Source organism: Dryobates pubescens, chromosome 27, assembly GCF_014839835.1.
Source record: "Dryobates pubescens isolate bDryPub1 chromosome 27, bDryPub1.pri, whole genome shotgun sequence".
In the NCBI taxonomy this organism is placed as follows: Eukaryota; Metazoa; Chordata; class Aves; order Piciformes; family Picidae; genus Dryobates; species Dryobates pubescens.
The window spans coordinates 4,130,039-4,148,349 of record NC_071638.1 but is presented as its reverse complement, the minus strand read 5'-3'; the positions used below and the strand labels follow the sequence as shown (position 1 = coordinate 4,148,349).

Below are 18,311 nucleotides of genomic sequence, written 5' to 3'. Positions count from 1 at the left end.
AGGCCATGACTTCTTAATATTCATGGGCATAGCATAGGGATGACTTTTTAAATAGCATAGCAAAGTCAAATGTAATCACAGAATGGTTTAGGTTGGAAGGTTCCTCTGTTAACAGCCAAGGAGAACACCCATTCACAGAATCACAGAATGTATCTGGTTGGAACAGACCTCAAACTCATCCAATCCAACCCTTGACCTAACTAAAAGGTCAACACTAAACCATGTCCCTAAGTGCCAGGTCCACACACTACTTAAACACTCACTTACCTGGCAGGAGAGACACCACGATCAGGCAGGTGGGTTTCCCAGGGCGAGGCTCATCCTTTGCACTCCGGGTGTGCTGACCCCTGCAATTCCCCCAAATGCGGGAAACTCGACTGCGTAATTTGTGGTAGTGGGGGACTGCCTTCGTGCTCTCCCCTTTTTAATTTGGGCAGTGACTGGCTGGAAAGCAGCCCTGAGGAGAGAGACTTGGGGGTGCTGGTGGAGGAGAAGCTCAACATGCTCTCAATGTGCACTTGCAGTCCAAAAGCCAATCAGATCCTGGGCTGCATCAAGAGAAGTGTGGCCAGCAGGTCAAGGGAGGTGATTCTCCCCCTCTACTCAGCTCTGGTGAGACCCCACCTGGAGTACTGCCTCCAGTTCTGGAGCCTCTATTACAAGAGAAGAGCCACAAGCATGATCATAGGGCTGAAGCACCTCTCCTATGAGGACAGACTGAAAGAGTTTGGGCTGTTTAGTCTGCAGAAGAGAAGGCTCCCAGGTGACCTAATTGTGGCCTTCCAGTATCTGAAGGGGGCCTACAAGAAGGCTGGGGAGGGACTTCTCAGGATCTCAGGTAGTGATAGGACTAGGGGGAATAGAATGAAGCTGGAGGTGGGGAGATTCAGGCTGGATGTGAGGAGGAAGTTCTTTCCCATGAGAGTGGTGAAGCCCTGGCATGGGTTGTCCAGGGAGGTGGTTGAGGCCCCATCCCTGAAGGTGTTTAAGCCCAGGCTGGATGAGGCTCTGGCCAGCCTGATCTAGTGTGTGGGGTCCATGTCCATGGCAGGGGGGTTGGAACTAGCTGATCCTTGTGGTCCCTTCCAACCCTGACTGATACTATGATACTATGGTGACTCCACCACTGCCCTCAGCAGCTCATTCCAATGTTTGATAACCCTTTCAGTGAAGAAATATTTCCTGACGTCCAGCCTGAACCTCCCCTGGCACAGCTTGGCACTGTTTCCTCTAGTCCTGTCACTTGCCACCAAGGAGAAGAAGCTGGCCCCTCCTCGCTCTAAATTCACTTCAGGTAGTTGTAGAGAGCAATGAGGTCTCCCCTCAGCCTTCTCTTCTCCAGACTGAACAACCCCAGCTCTCTCGGATGCTCCTCATAGGCTGTCTGCTCCAGGCTGTTCACCAGCCTTGTTGCCTTTCTCTGGACATTCTCCAGCACCTCAATGTCTTTCCTGTAGTGAGGGGCCCAGAACTGAATACAGTACCTGAGGTGTGGCCTCACTGGTGCTGAGTACAGTGATTGACCCAATAAAGGATCAAGCCTATAAAATCCATGTGCATGAAAATCTGTGATTAAAATGGTTTGGTAGCAACCGACGCTGCTGTCGTATCCCATGACAATGAGCAGGAAGTTGACTTGAAAACAAATTGACTTTCAAAATGTGGTAGTAATATCCTCCATTTACCTGACAGGTTCAGAATGGAGGTTTCTTTTCTGTGGAGTTTTGTTGCTCAGGTTGTTGTTTGTTTGTTTGCTTGTTTCTAAATATGTGGCAAGCATATATCCTATTTCTTAAATTGGAGTGGATGACGTTTCCCTTGCTGAGCACCCCACAGGTATCTCAGAGAACTCTAACAGGCCATATTGTAGTGTAAGAGCTCAATCAAGAGTAAATCTAAAAACACCAAAAAAAAAAGAAGAAACATATGTGACTCTACAGTTACAGATTCCCTTCCCTTCTTCATAGAATCACAGAATGGCTGATGCTGGAAGGGACCTTAGAGATATCTACTCCAACCTCTCTGCCATGGGCAGGTACCTCACAACTAGACTTGGCTACTCATCCAGCCTGGCCTTGAACACCCTCAGGGAGGAGGCATCCACAACCTCCCTGGGAAGCCTATTTCAAAGTCTCACCACCCTGCTAGTGAAAAACTTCTTCCTAAGCTCCAGTCTAAACCTACTTTCCCTCAGCTTAAAACCATTACCTCTTGGCCTGTCATAAGACAGCCTTATGAAAAGCCCCTCTCCAGCCTTACTGGTGGATTCCTTCAGGTATTGGAAGGCAGCTCTAAGGTCCCCACAGAGTCTTCTTTTCTCTAGGCTGAACAACCCCAGCTCTCCCAGCCTATCTGCATAGAAGAGATGTTCCTACTCATAAGAGCTGTTATGTATAGATTGAGGCAGTAGATTCAATGGAATGGAATGGAATGGAATGGAATGGAATGGAGCAGAATAAATTGGAAAAGAAGACCTGGTTTCTCGCAGCCCCATTTAACTCAGGGATATTGGCATATTTTGGAACCTAGTTTATCTGAGATGCTCTCAGGAGTCCAATGCTTTCTGACAAGGGATGGAAGGAACTTTCTTAAACCCCAGCAGGCTGGAAGATATCTCCAGCTGAGCATTCACATATTACAATATGTCAAACCACTAGTCATCACTGAATAGAAAAAGCAGCAAACATTCAACAGGGAATCATTAAGTCCCACAATGGGATGTCAGTAGGTTCAGAAGAGAACACAGGCAGGAGACTATCTCTCTGCTCCAGCTATTGCTTCCCACATACTACTGTGACAGTATTAGCGGTAGCATTGTGAAAACACAGCCAGCTGTGACACTGCACAGGCTTTTCTCAATGCTACAGTGCATCTGGGAACTAGCCCCCCATGCTTTGTGCACTGTGTATTTCTCAAGCCATGCTCTTGTGCATTCTCTAAATGGGTTCTTAACACCAAGTGCTGATTAAACCTTGACAAAACCAAGCGGTGGTGCCTTGGGATCAAAACTTAATTCCCCCATTTTCTGTAAGCATGAGGTACAGATTTGCTAGTACTGAGTTAGTAAGAAATATTTCCTACAGCAAACATAGTTTTACAGAGGAGAGACCAAAAAAAAGTCATATTTCTCTGGGTAGTTCTAAGCATCCTCCCAAAGATCACAGCTAATTTACTAACCTCACAGGAGCTGTCCCAGAAAACTCCACCAACGAACATGCTGCCAAAAGGCAGGCAAAACCACAACAGAACTGTGCTCACTTTGGAAGAGAAATGCTGACTATTGTTTGTAGTTGCCAGGAGTTAACTGAATGTGTCTAAGGAGTAAATTAAGTAAAAAACCTCTGTAAATTGTTGGGAACCTCATTACAGAACCCGCTGTGGAATGTATCACCAAGTCTCTGGAAAATAACCATGAAATTGGAAAAGTGCTCGAAAAATTGTGAAAGGCACAGCAAATGGCTCTTTTTAACAGACATGCTTCCAAAAAATATATAAATAGTGACAGCAAGAAGCTGCAAAAAGGCAAGTGTGAAATAAATCTGGCTCATGTGCAGCCCATTCTAAGAGCAAATTTGACAAGCCCGCACGAGCAACAGAAAAGAGTCTGGTTAACGGAATGATTCTAGACTGAAGGCCAAAATTCTGGCACCACCAAGGATAAAAACTTAGCAGGAGTCTGGAGATGAAAACTGCTGAATAAGAGAAGAATCCATAAATAAACCATTATGTCACAGCACTGCACATTTTCAGCTCGGAAATCTGCAATGCTCTCTGTCCCAAGCACGTGGAACTGGAAATAGACATCATGAGCAGTCTAGGAGGAAGCTACTGAGTTCATGTGCAACTTCTGCTCCAGCTCTGTTTGGACAAAGCAAAATTAAGCAAGATTATTTTAATTGGAGTTTAGGGGTAAAAAGATTACAGGGAGGAAATGGAAAATGCACAAATAATGTGAAAAGAAGGCTACTGCATGTGACCACTGGAAGACTGCATCAAATGCGACCAGGAGCAGCAGATTGTCAATCTGCAGAAGGTTCATCTTTCAGGAGTGTTTCTGAGCACAGGCACTGCAACAGAAACCTCAAGTCACAGATAGAATAGAATAGAATAGAATAGAATAGAATAGAATAGAATAGAATAGAATAGAACAGAACAGAACCAAAGAGACATTCGTGATCACCGAGTCCAACCTATCATCCAACACTATCTAATCAACTAAACCATGGCACCAAGCACCCCATCAAGTCTCCTCCTAAACACCTCCATTGATGCAACTCCACCACCTGGCCAGGCAGCACATTCCAATGGCCAATCAATCTCTCTATGAAGAATTTCTTCCTAACAGCCAGCCTAAACGTCCCCTGGTGCAGCTTGAGATTGTGTCCTTTTGTGCTGGTGCTGGTTGCCTGGGAGAAGAGACCTGGCTACAACCTCCCTTCAGGTAGTTGTAGACAGCAATAAGGTCTTCCCTGAGCCTCCTCTTCTCCAGGCTAAGCAACCCCAGCTCCCTCAGCCTCTCCTCACAGGGCTTGTGCTCCAAACCCCTCCCCAGCTTTGTTGCCCTTCTCTGGACACCTTCCAGCAACTCAACATCTTTCCTAAACTGAGAGGCCCAGAACTGGACACAGGTCTCAAGGTGTGGCCTAACCAGTGCAGAGTACAGGGACAGAATGGCCTCCCTGTTCCTGCTGGCCACACTGTTCCTGATACAGGCCAGGATGCCATGGGCCTTCTTGGCCACCTGGGCACACTGCTGGCTCATGTTCAGCCTACTATCAACCAGTACCTCCGGGTCCCTTTCTGCCTGGCTGCTTTCCAGCCACTCTGACCCCAGCCTGTAGCACTGAATGGGGTTCTTGGATATGACTATTTCTGGAGTTTTTTGACAACAGACTACACAGTAGGCATTCAGGTGGGACTTTGTCAGTGAGTGGAAAGTGAAGAGAAAAAGCTGGGCCTATACTCAGTGAGGTGGATCCCCGATGAATCTGAAAACCAAGAATAATGTCTTGAAGGCCAATTACTTCATGTATCAGCCTTCACTGAAAAGGTCAATGGTGAGATGATGGTCATAGAAATAATACCAGCATTAGACAGAGGAAAGTATTTGTCCATGTTGCATGATTTTCAATTAGCTTTTCCTTATCTTAGACCTTTTAATGAAGTCATTAGTGCTGAAAAGCTGTGGAGAGCTCTTATTAAGATGACTAGAAAAGACAAATGCCTTGCCTTTCTCTAAATAAAAATGGGGGGGAAGAAAGGAATTCTAGGACCAATCATCTTAACTTCAGTAAGTGAAAAAAGATGGGAATAGAAATCCAATTGTAATCTCATAACACAGAACAAGGAGATGAGTAACAGTCAACAAGGATGTTATTGAAGGAATCATGTTAAACCGATCTAATTTCCTTCTTTTGCCACCCAGGGCCTCAGAGGCAGAGAAGCAGCAGTTTATACCATATGTCTTGGACTTCAGTGAAGCATTTAACATGGCTTTATATGACATTCTCAATAGAAAAGTAAGGAAAAGCTAACCAAGCAGGCATATACTGTCTGGAAATGGTACTTGGAGGGTAGTTATCAAAATAGAAGGAGGTACTAACTGTCATTCTTTTGTGATCTGTGCTGGATCTGGCACCAGTCAATATTGCACTCCAGACATGACCAAGGGAATAAGCTGAGTATGTTGAATTTGTAAATGTCAGGCTGTCAGTGAGGGACTGTAAAGAAATTGGAGGAAGTTTGGCTGTAGTTTGAAAATGACAATGAAGAAATGGTCTGGAAAAGAAGAAGAAAGGAAATAGAAAAAGAAAGATGAGGCAAATAAGAAAGACAAATACATAGGGACCTATATGTGGGAGTAATCAGCTGCACAAATGCAAGATGGGAAACAGCTGCTGTGATAGCAGCTACACAGAAGACAACTGCAAACTGAGTCAAAAACGTCCTGCTGCTGTGAAAACACCCTGCTGGTGTGAGTAAGCAGGAGTGTAGCATGCAAGACACATGAAGTGCTCCTTCTGCTCTAGCCCCAAATAAGCAGAGTCTCTGCTGGACCTCCATCTCTGGCTGGGAGAGCCTGGAGAGGGCAGAGGCAATGATTAGAGCTCCTGAAATTGCTCTGCCAGGGCTGGTGATGGAACACATCTAGAAAGGGGTGGAAGTTTTCAAACATGTAAAGGCTGCTTTTAGAAGAGGGGAGAAATCAGTTCTTGCATCTGCAGAGAAAGAAGCAGTGGCTTTTGTTCAGAAAGACAGTTTCATATTAGCAAAATATGTACCACTATGGACCCTGAGGCACTGAAACAGACTGTGAAATCCCCACCACTGAAGACATTTAAGAATAGGATAACTAAAAAGCTGTTGTGAAGGATGCCTATGTGAGTGCTAAGGGGTGAACTAGAGACCCTCCTGAGGTTCTGGCCAGCCCTGCTTTTTGATGATGCTTGTTTGGTTTTTTTCCTTTTCTGCTTTTACAAAGTGATTTCAGTCATCTATAGTTCTGACATGCAGCACCAGGTACAGTAAATTAGAGGGATAGAGAAATTAAACCAAATTTTGCCTTCAGGCTATAAACCAAGAAGCCCAAAATTCATTATACTGAAAATGCAAATAAAGAAAGGAACTGCTCCAAACAGTGAGAAAGCTCTCCTTCCTTCTGTTGCCCTTGGATCAAACCCAAAGAGAAGCACTCGACTCTTTCCCTTGACAATTGCTAATGAGTCTCTTGAATAAAAGACAAAATTACAAAGGAACTCAACTTTTCCCTAAAAGTCTTCATCCAGCCCTACTCAAGGGTTTGCTGTCTGAGTTTTAGTTGTATCTAGAGGAATCTAGGTGTAGTTATAGATGTGTAGATGTGTAGATGTAGGTGCAGATGCACATGTAGGTGCAGATGTAGATGATGTAGATGCAGATGCAGATGTTGATGCAGATGCAGATGTAGATGCAGATGTTGATGTTGATGCAGATGCAGATGGAGATCACAGTATCACAGTATCACAGTAACTAAGGTTGGAAGAGACCCCAAGGATCATCAAGTCCAACCTGTTCCAACAGACCTCACAACTAGACCATGGCACCAAGTGCCACGTCCAATCTCCCCTTAAACACCTCCAGGGACGGTGACTCCACCACCTCCCTGGGCAGCACATTCCAATGACGAACGACTCGCTCAGTGAAGAACTTTTTCCTCACCTCGAGTCTAAACCTCCCCTGGCACAACTTGTGACTGTGTCCCCTTGTTCTGGTGCTGGTTGCCTGGGAGAAGAGATCAACCCCCTCCTGTCTACAACCACCTTTCAGGTAGTTGTAGAGGGCAATGAGGTCGCCTCTGATCCTTCTCTTCTCCAGGCTAAACAATCCCAGCTCCCTCAGCCTCTCCTCATAGGGCTTGTGCTCAAGGCCTCTCACCAGCCTTGTTGCCCTTCTCTGGACACGTTCAAGTGTCTCGATGTCCTTCCTAAACTGAGGGGCCCAGAACTGGACACAGTACTCAAGGTGTGGCCTAACCAATGCAGAGTACAGGGGCACAATGACCTCCCTGCTCCTGCTGGCCACACTATTCCTAATGCAGGCCAGGATGCCATTGGCCTTCTTGGCCACCTGGGCACACTGCTGGCTCATGTTTAGGCGGGTGTCAATCAGCACCCCCAGGTCCCTCTCTGTTTGGCAGCTCTCCAGCCACTCTGACCCCAGCCTGTAGCTCTGCATGGGGTTGCCGTGGCCAAAGTGCAGCACCCGGCACTTGGACTTATTAAATGCCATCCCATTGGACTCTGCCCATCTGTCCAGTCGGTCAAGGTCCCTCTGCAGAGCCTTTCTACCCTCTAACTGACTAACATCTGTTCCCAACTTGGTGTCATCTGCAAACTTGCTGATGACTGATATAGATGCAGATGCAGATGTAGCTGTAGATGTAGGTTGGTATCTGTGTCTTTTGCTTGTAAAAAGATGACTCAATGTGTCTTCAGTTTTCACTTGCAAGAGAAGACTTGTTGACAAGGATAGGCTTGGCAAAGCCCCTCAAACTTCCACCATGGTCATTTCTTCTTACCACTGACCTATATTGTATTGTGTCATATAATCAGTCTGGTGTCTACAGAGGGTGCAAGTACATGTGCTTTGTATAACAGCAGTGTGTAGAATTTTCCTCTATCACTACCTAGCCCTAGGATATTGCTTAGTGGTTGCTTGAGATTGTGATGTTTGTTCCTAAGATAAGGCTTATGGATGTGATTAGATTTGCATAGGGATTTATTGGTAGAGGAAAGGGTTGAACCATCATTTCTGGGGTATGGACTTTGTTATCTGACCCTGCTAGGAAATAATGTAAAGGAAGTAGGGAAGGCTTTGATCTCTACTGCGTAGGTTAGATTCCTACTTTTCTAAGGCCTTGTATTTGATTTGTAGGGAATGAGAGGATTGGTGCACCTCTATGTTCACTTTATCATAGTGGCCCTTTGGGTTCAGGCATGTTTCCTTAAATAAGGAGGTAGGCCTGAAAAAGAAATGGGCATGATTTTATGTCACAGGCATAGCACTGGTGTTAGTGGTAGGACATTTTTTCATAGGAGGTGTGTAAGTTGGTCATAGCAAAAGCATGGGTGTGAGGCACGGTCTCATAGGAAACCTGAGGACAGGAGGAGGATTTTAGTCTCTAGGATGACTGGGAATAGTTCTTTTGAGTGGCTAAACATTCTAGGATTAAGGACTAGGATGGCAGTTATCAGAGTATCACAGAATCACAGTATCACCAAGGTTAGAAGAGACCTCAAAGATCATCAAGTCCAACCTGTCACCACAGACCTCATGACTAGCCCATGGCACCAAGTGCCACGTCCAATCCCCTCTTGAACCCCAACCAGTCTTGAACCCCAACAGTTAATCTGTTTGTTAATACAATGTTAGCTGGGAAAAGGAGGGCGAATGGTCCTGAGATGTATTCTACGCTGAAGCCAGACACTGGTTCTGATTCTCCCTCTGTAAGATCAAATGGAGTGTGGTTTGTTTCTGTCAGCATGGAGATAGATCATAGTATGGTGAGGGGCCAGGAAGAGAAGATAACGTAAAGAGGTTCTTGGGTGGTGGTGAGGGTGTTTAGGGTGTAGAATACATAGAATAAACCAGGTTGGAAGAGACCTTCAAGATCATCACGTCCAACCCATCGACCAATCCAACACCACCTAAACAACTAACCCACAGCACCAAGCACCCTATCAAGTCTCCTCCTAAACACCTGCAGTGATAGTGACTCCACCACCTCCCTGGGCAGCCCATTCCAATGGGCAATCACCCTCTCTGTATAGAACTTTTTCCTAACATCTAGCCTGAACCTCCCCTGGCACAGCTTGAGACTGTGTCCTCTTGTTCTGGTACTGGCTGCCTGGGAGAAGAGACCAACATCCATCTGTCTACAACCTCCCTTCAGGTAGTTGTAGAGAGTAATAAGGTCACCCCTGAGTCTCCTCTTCTCCAGGCTAAGCAACCCCAGCTCCCTCAGCCTCTCCTCACAGGGCTGTGCTCCAAACCCCTCACCAACTTTGTTGCTCTTCTCTGGACTCGTTCCAGCAAGTCAACATCCTTCCTAAACTGAGGGGCCCAGAACTGGACATAGATGACTATGGATAGGAGGATGATGTAACAGTGTATATTCTACAGCTGAATATCTAAATCACAGTTCTGATGGTTGATATTCAGTGGCACTCTTATTCACCTAGCTGCTGGCACAGGACATTCCAGAATGGTGCGTGGAATAGAAACATTTTCATCTAGTTACTCGGAAAACAGATGCCTTGCTAACAACTATGAAACAGTTAAAGGTTTAACCTTGCATTTACAGCTGAATGATCAAAATAGATACTTGGCATATATGGTTCTCAGCTGATTGTGATTACATGCTGTAAATCTGCTGGTGAATATGAGCATGCTAGCATGTACTAAACTACAGCAGTTATGGAACTTGTCATAATTACCACATCAGACTGTGCTAAGTTTAGTGCTCAGATAGCAATTGAAAATTTACTCAGGGATGATGTCTAAATTAGGGGTGAAGTATTCGGCTGCTCCACAACTTCAACAGAAATAGGCTCCTCTCACCTTATCTGCCAGAAATCACTCAGCAATGAGCCAATATCTGTCTGCCTGTGCAGCAACTCCCTGCCTTGCTGGGTATTTGAGCACTTCTAAAATACAATGAACTCAAGCAAATGGCAGTAACTCAGACCAGCAGACCACAGACAAGACTTCTCTCATGGCCTGGCAGATTGCAAGAAGTGACCTTCAGCACCTGTACCAAAGAGAAAAGGATTTATTCTTTTTTTCCCAGTTAGTCCTGGTAGTAATCTCCTTCTGGAGTTATTAGATGAGACAGATATCAGATCAGGTAGTTATTACAGCACAGAATCACAGAATGTCAGGGGCTGGAAGGGACCTTGGAAGATCATCCAGTCCAACCCCGCTGTGAGAGCACGATCTGCAGCCAGGCAGAAAAGGACCTGGAGGTACTGGTTGATAGTAGGCTGAACATGAGCCAGCAGTGTGCCCAGGTGGCCAAGAAGGCCCATGGCATCCTGGCCTGCATCAGGAACAGTGTGGCCAGCAGTAGCAGGGAGGTCATTCTGTCCCTGTACTCAGCACTGGTTAGGCCACACCTTGAGCCCTGTGTCCAGTTCTGGACCTCTCAGTTTAGGAAAGATGATGAGTTGCTGGAAGATGTCCAGAGAAGGGCAACAAAGCTGGGGAGGGGTTTGGAGCACAAGCCCTGTGAGGAGAAGCTGAGGGAGCTGGGGTTGCTTAGCCTGGAGAAGAGGAGGCTCAGGGGAGACCTTATTGCTGTCTACAACTACCTGAAGGGAGGTTGTAGCCAGGTGGGGGTTGGTCTCTTCTCCCAGGCAACCACAGTATCACAGTATCACCAAGGCTGGAAGAGACCTCGAGGATCATCGAGTCCAACCTGTCTCCACAGACCTCATGACTAGACCATGGCACCAAGTGCCACATCCAATCCCCTCTTGAACACCTCCAGGGACGGTGACTCCACCACTTCCCTGGGCAGCACATTCCAATGACGAACGACTCACTCAGTGAAGAACTTTCTCCTCACCTTGAGTCTAAACCTCCCCTGCACCAGAACAAGAGGACACAGTCTTAAGCTGCACCAGGGGAGGTTCAGGCTGGATGTTAGGATGTCTTTCTTCATAGAAAGAGTGATTGGCCATTGGAATGTGCTGCCCAGGGAGGTTGTGGAGTCACCATCACTGGAGGTGTTTAGGAAAAGACTTGATGGGGTGCTTGGTGCCATGGTTTAGTTGAATAGATGATGCTGGGTGAGAGGTTGGACTTGATGATCTCAAAGGGCTTTTCTAACCTGGTTATTCTATCCTATCCTATCCTATCCTATCCTATCCTATCCTATCCTATCCTATCCTATCCTATCCTATCCTATCCACTTAAAGCAGATCACACAGGAATGCATCCAGGCAGGTCTGGAATATCTCCAGAGAGGGAGACTCCACAACCCCCCTGGGCAGCCTGTTCCAGTGTTCTGTCACCTTCACAGTGAAAAAAACTTTTCCTCATGTTTCCATGGAACTTTCTATGTCTCAGCTTCCATCCACTGCCACTTGTCCTGTCACTGGGCGTCACTGAGAGGAGCCTGACTCCATCCTCTTGGCACTCACCCTTTACATATTTATAAACATGGATGAGGTCACCCCTTAGTCTCCTCTTCTCCAAGCTAGAGAGCCCCAGCTCCCTCAGTCTCTCTTTATAAGATCAGATAGAGCAGTTAACATTCAGGTTACTCATGAAAACATTCATTCTTTGTTTTGGTGATTCAATCAAAACTGTCGTCTTTAACACCAAAGCAGCCATTTCTAAGAGGGAAATGGACAAATCCAAGGGTCACACACACACACAAAAAAAATGGTGTTTTGCAGCCAGATTGAGTCTTGCCAGAATTATTCTGGTCTGCATGACAGAAAACATAAAAATGTTATAAAGTAGAGCTTTTCTTTTTTGGACACAGATAGTGACCATACCTAGTGCTAAATAACTAGGTGACTGCTGGGAAAAAATAAAAAAAAGGAAAAATCTAGCTTCAAAATTGGGTCAGATCCAAAACTTTCTGCTATTTATAGTCTTTATCCATTTCATGAACATATCTGGAAAGACTTGGCTCTTTTCCATGGCAGAGCAAGAATATTTTTGAGATCTCAGAAAATTCTATAAAATGAGGTTATTGTTCTCTCTGCAGGTATCACAGCAATCACTACTTAATTTTAGCTGCCTAAGAAAGGCTTGCTTAGAACTGATTCCAAGCCATGACATGCTAATAGAAAGCTTTGTGTACAGCAGACACATTATTTGAGTGCAGAGGTTCCCCTCCCTCCCCCATCAGCATTTTCTGATAGACTCTACTGATCCCAGGACTTTAGAGAACTGCTGAGGTAATGCTTACACTCAAGTTCAAGAGAAGTTTTGAAGCATCCTCTAGTTAAAAAACCCCCAAAGAGACAACAAACCAACAAACAACTCATAGCAAAACCACTTAATGCTTAGCAGGGCAACTGATTTTAAAGGCATTTCTGAGCCCTTCTTATTTTAGAGCTGCCTTGAAATAGAAGAGTAATTTCTTCAGAGAGTCAATATGGTTTCCATTTAGTATAATCCCATTACATGAGACAATTCCATCACTGCTATAGCTCTCAAGTGGGTGAAGGAAAGATATTTTCCTCTGTTCCCGAAGGTAATCAGGGGTAGTTTTACAAAACTGATTAAGGGAATTGTTGTGCGAAAGCTCAGGGATGGGTTACAGATATTGGCCATGATGAAATGGCTCACCTTCTGCTCTGCATACATGTGGAACACACTGAGCTGAAACAAAAAATGTAATCACCCTCTCTCAGCTTAATCTCAGTCTACAAAACTGTGGCTCACAGTGCAGAGGAGGGCAACAAGGTGGGGAAGGGCCTGGAGAATAAATCTTATGAAGAGCGACTGAAGGAGCTGGGGCTGTTCAGTTTGAAAAATAGGAGGCTGAGGGGAGACTTCATTGCTGTCTACAACTACCTGAAGGGATGTTATGGAGAGGCTGGTGCTGGTCTCTTCTCACAGGTAATTAGTGATAGAACAAGGGGGAATGGCCTCAAGCTATGACTGGGTAGGTTTAGACTGGACATTAGGAAACACTTTTTCATGGAAACAGTGGTCAGGCATTGGAATGTGCTGCCCAGGGAGGTCCTTGAGTCATCAAACCTGGATGCATTTAAAGGTGTTTTGGATGTGGTGCTTGGGGATACAGTTTAGGGGCGAACCTTTTAGAGTAGGGTTATTGGTTGGACTTGGTGATCCTGAGGGTCTTTTCCAACCTGAATGTTTCTGTGATTCCCTGACAGGAATGTATTTTTCTTGTTCATATCTATTTCTGCACATGTTTCAGAGCTGTCTGAACTAAAACATCTCCTGAGTCTCAATTTGAAATCTCATTTACTCTCATCCTGAAGAGGAAGGAAAATGCATCTATAGCTGTAGCTTCTGTTGTATCTTGTATTTCCAGCATTTCAAGTTACAGAATAAGAAAAGCCTTTGTTGCTATTGCTGTTGAAAGGAAATAAAGAAACAAATCCTGGAGGTCAACAGCATACATTTTAAAACATGGGGCTGGGCTTTGACTTCAGCTGGCAAGTGAGGAAGAGGACTGAGTGTTGCTAGGTGTTTTTAGAGAGCATTAGGAGCTAGAACAGAGGTTCCCAAACTTTTTTTGGATTGCAATCAACCCTCAGAATTTCTTGTGGCCCACCAGGCATCATTATCATCTAACTTTTAATTGAAAACACTATTAAAAACAGTGTTTAATATGACTCTGTGGATTAGCTGTGAACCCTTCACTGTGGCCTCCTGGACCACCAGTGTTCTGTGGACCATAGTTTGGGAACCACTGAACCAGACTACACACATAGTACACCCCAACAAAACACTTTTGTGCTTGGGAGCAAAATCAGTCCTTCAGTTGCACAATGTGCTCAAGTTAAACACGAGTCAGTTTAACCTCCTTGGTACCTGAAGAACACAGTACTCCTTTATTTTCCCCTCTTACCTTAAGTTTCTCTTTTATTGCTTTGGAGAAACAAGTAAATGGAGCCAAAAAACAGGTTATGGTTGTTTCTTGTAGGATCTTTCTCGTGTCTGATATCTGAGGGTTTTGTTTGTTTTGTTCTGTTTAACGATTTCTTTTTTCCCCTCTCCTTTGGAAAATTTGTTGTGGGGTTTTGGGGGTTTTATTTGTCTGTTTGGGGTTTTTTCTCAGATACATTGATAACTTCAAAGCTCTGTGTGTGGTCATTAAATCATTTCAGCAGCTTTCTGCAAATTATCTACAGTTATTCTTTGGCTGTGGTATCCAAAGGTTGCCTGTTTATCACACGGAAGAAAAGGAGGATAACGCCGAGAAGGGAACTTGTAGGGAAGGGTTACATAAATAAGAGCAGCAAAACGCCACAGGCCACGATCCAGCCCTCCATGAAGCCAGTGGCTTCTGCATCTTCTTGCTTACATGCATCACAAGAGCAAGTCAGCCAAACAGCCCAACAGTGTCTAGTGAGGGTGGGGCTGGGCTCTTTTCCAGTGGTGGCCAGGGACTGAACAATAGGCAAGGGGTGCAAAACAGAGCACAGGTGGTTTCACTTGAACTAAGGAGAAAGTTCTTACTGTGAGGGTGACAGAACACTGGAACAGGCTATCCAGAGAGGCTGTGGAGACTCCTTCTCTGGAGACTTGCAAAACCCATGTTCCTGTACAAGCTAATCTAAGCATGCTTGCTTTAGCAAGGGTGTTGGACTAGATGATCCCCAGAGGTCCTTTCCAGCCCCTACTATTCCATGATTCTGTGATCAGCCTCTCTTCATACACTTGGTATCAACAGCTATAACATGGAAGTTGGAATGAGGAACATTGTCAACAGCTGGAATCACAGAAAACTGAAAAAGAACAGTTTTCTAGAAGGACTTTTTCTGAAACAAGCTTTCACTTCCATGACAGTATCTGCTTGTTTTGGGGAGGGAATGATGCTGCCACAGCATTTCCATATCCCTTGTATGCTCAACAGCAAAAGTAATGCAGAGGTTTGAGTCAGAGTGGGAGTGGAAAAAGTTTGTTACAGCAAAACTAACATGCAAGAGAAGCCAGCAAAGAAAAGGGGTTAGCCTCTACTTTGCCTTGAAGAAAACAAATCCTACCCAGCTCCGGTCTCTGTAGGCCTTTCCTGCAATGTTCAACACTCATCATCACTAATGGACACTACTGGGGCATTTACAAAGGTGGATTAAATATCTTCCTCATTTGTGTCTTAGCCCCCTCACATGTCTGAAAGGGTCTGATATTTTTCACAAGGGTTTTTCTTTTTCCATGCAGTGCCAACGGTTAGAGGCAACTATTGCTTTCCAGTGAGTGTTACTGTCAGCAGCTCGTTAGTTACTCATCTGAAAGAGATGAAGTTCAGCTTGCAAACCTGACTACAGAGTGGAAAGCCAAATCATGTTGCTCACCCTACCTCTGTTCAGACTCATTAGGAAACTGCCCTCTGATGAAGGGGATTAGGTGGGACTCTCACATGGCTGGCGCTTACCTGGGCAAATGTGCCTCAGCTGAGCCAAGCATTCCAAATACTAACATAGTTCTGCGAGAACAAGACATGCACACTTAGTAGCAATGCCTTCCTCACCTTGCTGCCTGACACTGTTGCTCTAGATAACTGTGTGTACTTTCTTTAGTAAGTAAGTGCTGCCTTTCTGTCCAACACATCAGCTTTTGGCTTCTCTCCACAGGAAGCAGGGAAGCTGCGTTCACCTATGCCATTACTGCTGCCGGGGTTGCACACGCTGTCACGGCCGCCTGCAGCCAGGGCAACCTCAGCAATTGTGGCTGTGACCGAGAGAAACAGGGCTACTACAACCAGGAGGAGGGCTGGAAGTGGGGAGGCTGCTCTGCGGATATCAGATACGGCATTGAGTTCTCCCGGAGGTTTGTTGATGCCCGAGAAATCAAAAAGAATGCACGGAGGCTGATGAACTTGCACAACAATGAGGCTGGAAGAAAGGTATTCCAGAAAGGATGAGGGATGGGGAAATGTATGTGCTGGAGGACAGGGGGGAGGCTGGCTTGGTGGCAGGAAGCATTCCCTGAGAACTTACCCCTCTCTTTTCTGCCACCCCACATTGAGTTACCTGATGGCATCTAATGTTCATGTTTTGTTGCTGTTCCTTTTTATTCAGATCTGGCCCGGTATTACAGATGCTCCTCTTAACATTTCTGCTTTCTAAGCCTTCTTTCCAGTCCTACTGTTACATTTCTGCTTCCTAAGCCTTCTTTCCAGTCCCACTGATAACAGAGAGGACTTTGCTGGAGCTGTTTGGTGTAATGACAAATCTTTGGTTTTCATCTCCTTTGCAAAAATCTAGCAAGAGATGTTGGGACTTGTAACGGGACAGGACTGAGTGTCTGCATTGCTGAACTCCCACAGCACTTGCAGCTATTTATTCCATCCAAAACCAAAACACTTCTTTGACCACAGCTTTAATGAAACACACACTTCATAGCAAATGCACAACTGTCCATTTCTCACTGGTGGGCTACAAACAGCTGCAGGAGTGTCACTTGGGAAGAAGAAATAGTTTTGTATCTACAGCCATGACTGAGTAGCTTGCAATGGAAACAATAAACTTCATGGAGTTATGCTGATTTGTGTCCATTGAATAACAATCCTGAGAGCTCTCAAAGCTTGGCCCTTCAAAAAGAATAACAAATCTGCATAAAATACACCTACCTCAGGAGAGATTTTACTCTAGTCTTCAAAGGGTTTTCCTGCAGGTAAAAATAACGCTGCTTCTACCCTACAGTGTTGTAGGAGGCTCCAATATATCACTCCTCTACACCTAGCCCCCAAAGTCAGATTGAAATTTTCTCCTCTAAATCACTATGTGCCTTCTGTCCTTCTACTAGTTCAAGCTCTAGCTGCTGAAGTGAGCAGGGATGGTTGAATTACTGCTGGCAGAACCAGCACAATTCTCTTACTGCCTCTATTTTGCTTATTAACCTCAGTCCATGCAACAAAATCTCCTGAGGGTTGTGGTTGGCTGTGCAATGAAACTGAAGGTGGTGTGTGGGGGCAGATATCTTTTGGGATGAAAGTACTATACAAAGTCAGTGTGGTGAAAGACATCAGTTAGGGGCAGTGTGTAGATGGGATCAATACTTGGATGATGGTTGATACTGAGGTCTCCAGATGGGAAGGAGACAGCTGACTGAAAAGCCAGACAGAAGAGTATCCCCTGGAGAGGCACAATCTCTTTTATTCCCAAAAGCTGCTGCTATTGCTGTATGAGATCTTCAAAGACCAACAGCTTGGAACACCAGGTGCAGGTCTGATCACTTCTTCCTTGAGTTTTTCACCTTGGTGTTGTGCATTGTGTTTGGCTGCAAAAGAAGATGGAAACCACCAGGTTGAATTTGCAAGGGAGCCTTTATTACCGCTAGATGCATTATTATCCCTGCTTAAACTGGTAACCCTCTGTAGTGGGCACTGTGCCACCTCCACAGAGGTGCTGATGTGTGTCCTGTTTTGAACACACGGCACTCTAGATATGAAGTAGAGACAAAGCAGCAAAAGCAGATCCACAGATGGAGAACAGTGAAGTCCCCTACCTGAGGAGAGATGGCAGCTCAGTCTCTGAGCCAGACACAGATCCCAGCTCCCCCCCACTTCTAAATACAGCCCAGCAACCACTAGACCACGTTGCTGATTCCTATTCAGCAAATGATATTTTTAATCTTCATCAGAACTTCATAAGCAGGGGGACATAAGCAAACCAAAGAGGTGTGTGATGTTACAGATAGTTCTGGTGGCAGTGCTCATGTAGATTGGCTTTGCTCAACATTGCTAAAAACTGTGATTTTTATTATTTTTTTTTCAAACCTCCTTGCAAAACCAAAATATAGAATAGAATAGAATAGAATAGAATAGAATAGAATGGAATAGAATAGAATAGAATAGAATAGAATAGGATTAACCAGGTTGGAAAAGACCTTTGAGATCATTGAGTCCAACCTCTCACCCAGCACCATCTAATCAACTAAACCATGGCACCAAGCACCCCATCCAGTCTCCTCCTAAACACCTCCAGTGATGGTGACTCCACCATCTCCCTGGGCAGCACATTCCAATGGCCAGTCTCTCTTTCTATGAAGAACTTCTTCCTAACATCCAGCCTAAACCTCCCCTGGTGCAGTTTGAGACTGTGTCCTTTTGTGCTGGT

At 45.2% G+C, this 18,311-nt stretch overlaps 1 protein-coding gene and 1 non-coding gene across 3 annotated transcripts in view; both read left to right on the top strand.

Annotated features, from left to right (window-relative positions):
* Window positions 1-18,311, top strand: part of WNT7B (Wnt family member 7B) — a 133,920-nt gene that overhangs the window by 101,340 nt on the left and 14,269 nt on the right. For both annotated transcript variants that reach the window (XM_054173816.1, XM_054173813.1), the window contains exon 3: window positions 15,825-16,096. In XM_054173816.1, coding sequence (XP_054029791.1) covers window positions 15,825-16,096 — 272 coding nt within the window. The remainder of the gene's footprint in view (window positions 1-15,824; window positions 16,097-18,311) is intronic.
* On the top strand, window positions 260-423 carry LOC128898608 (U1 spliceosomal RNA). Its single transcript, XR_008462917.1, has one exon. It is a non-coding gene; the product is annotated as a U1 spliceosomal RNA (small nuclear RNA).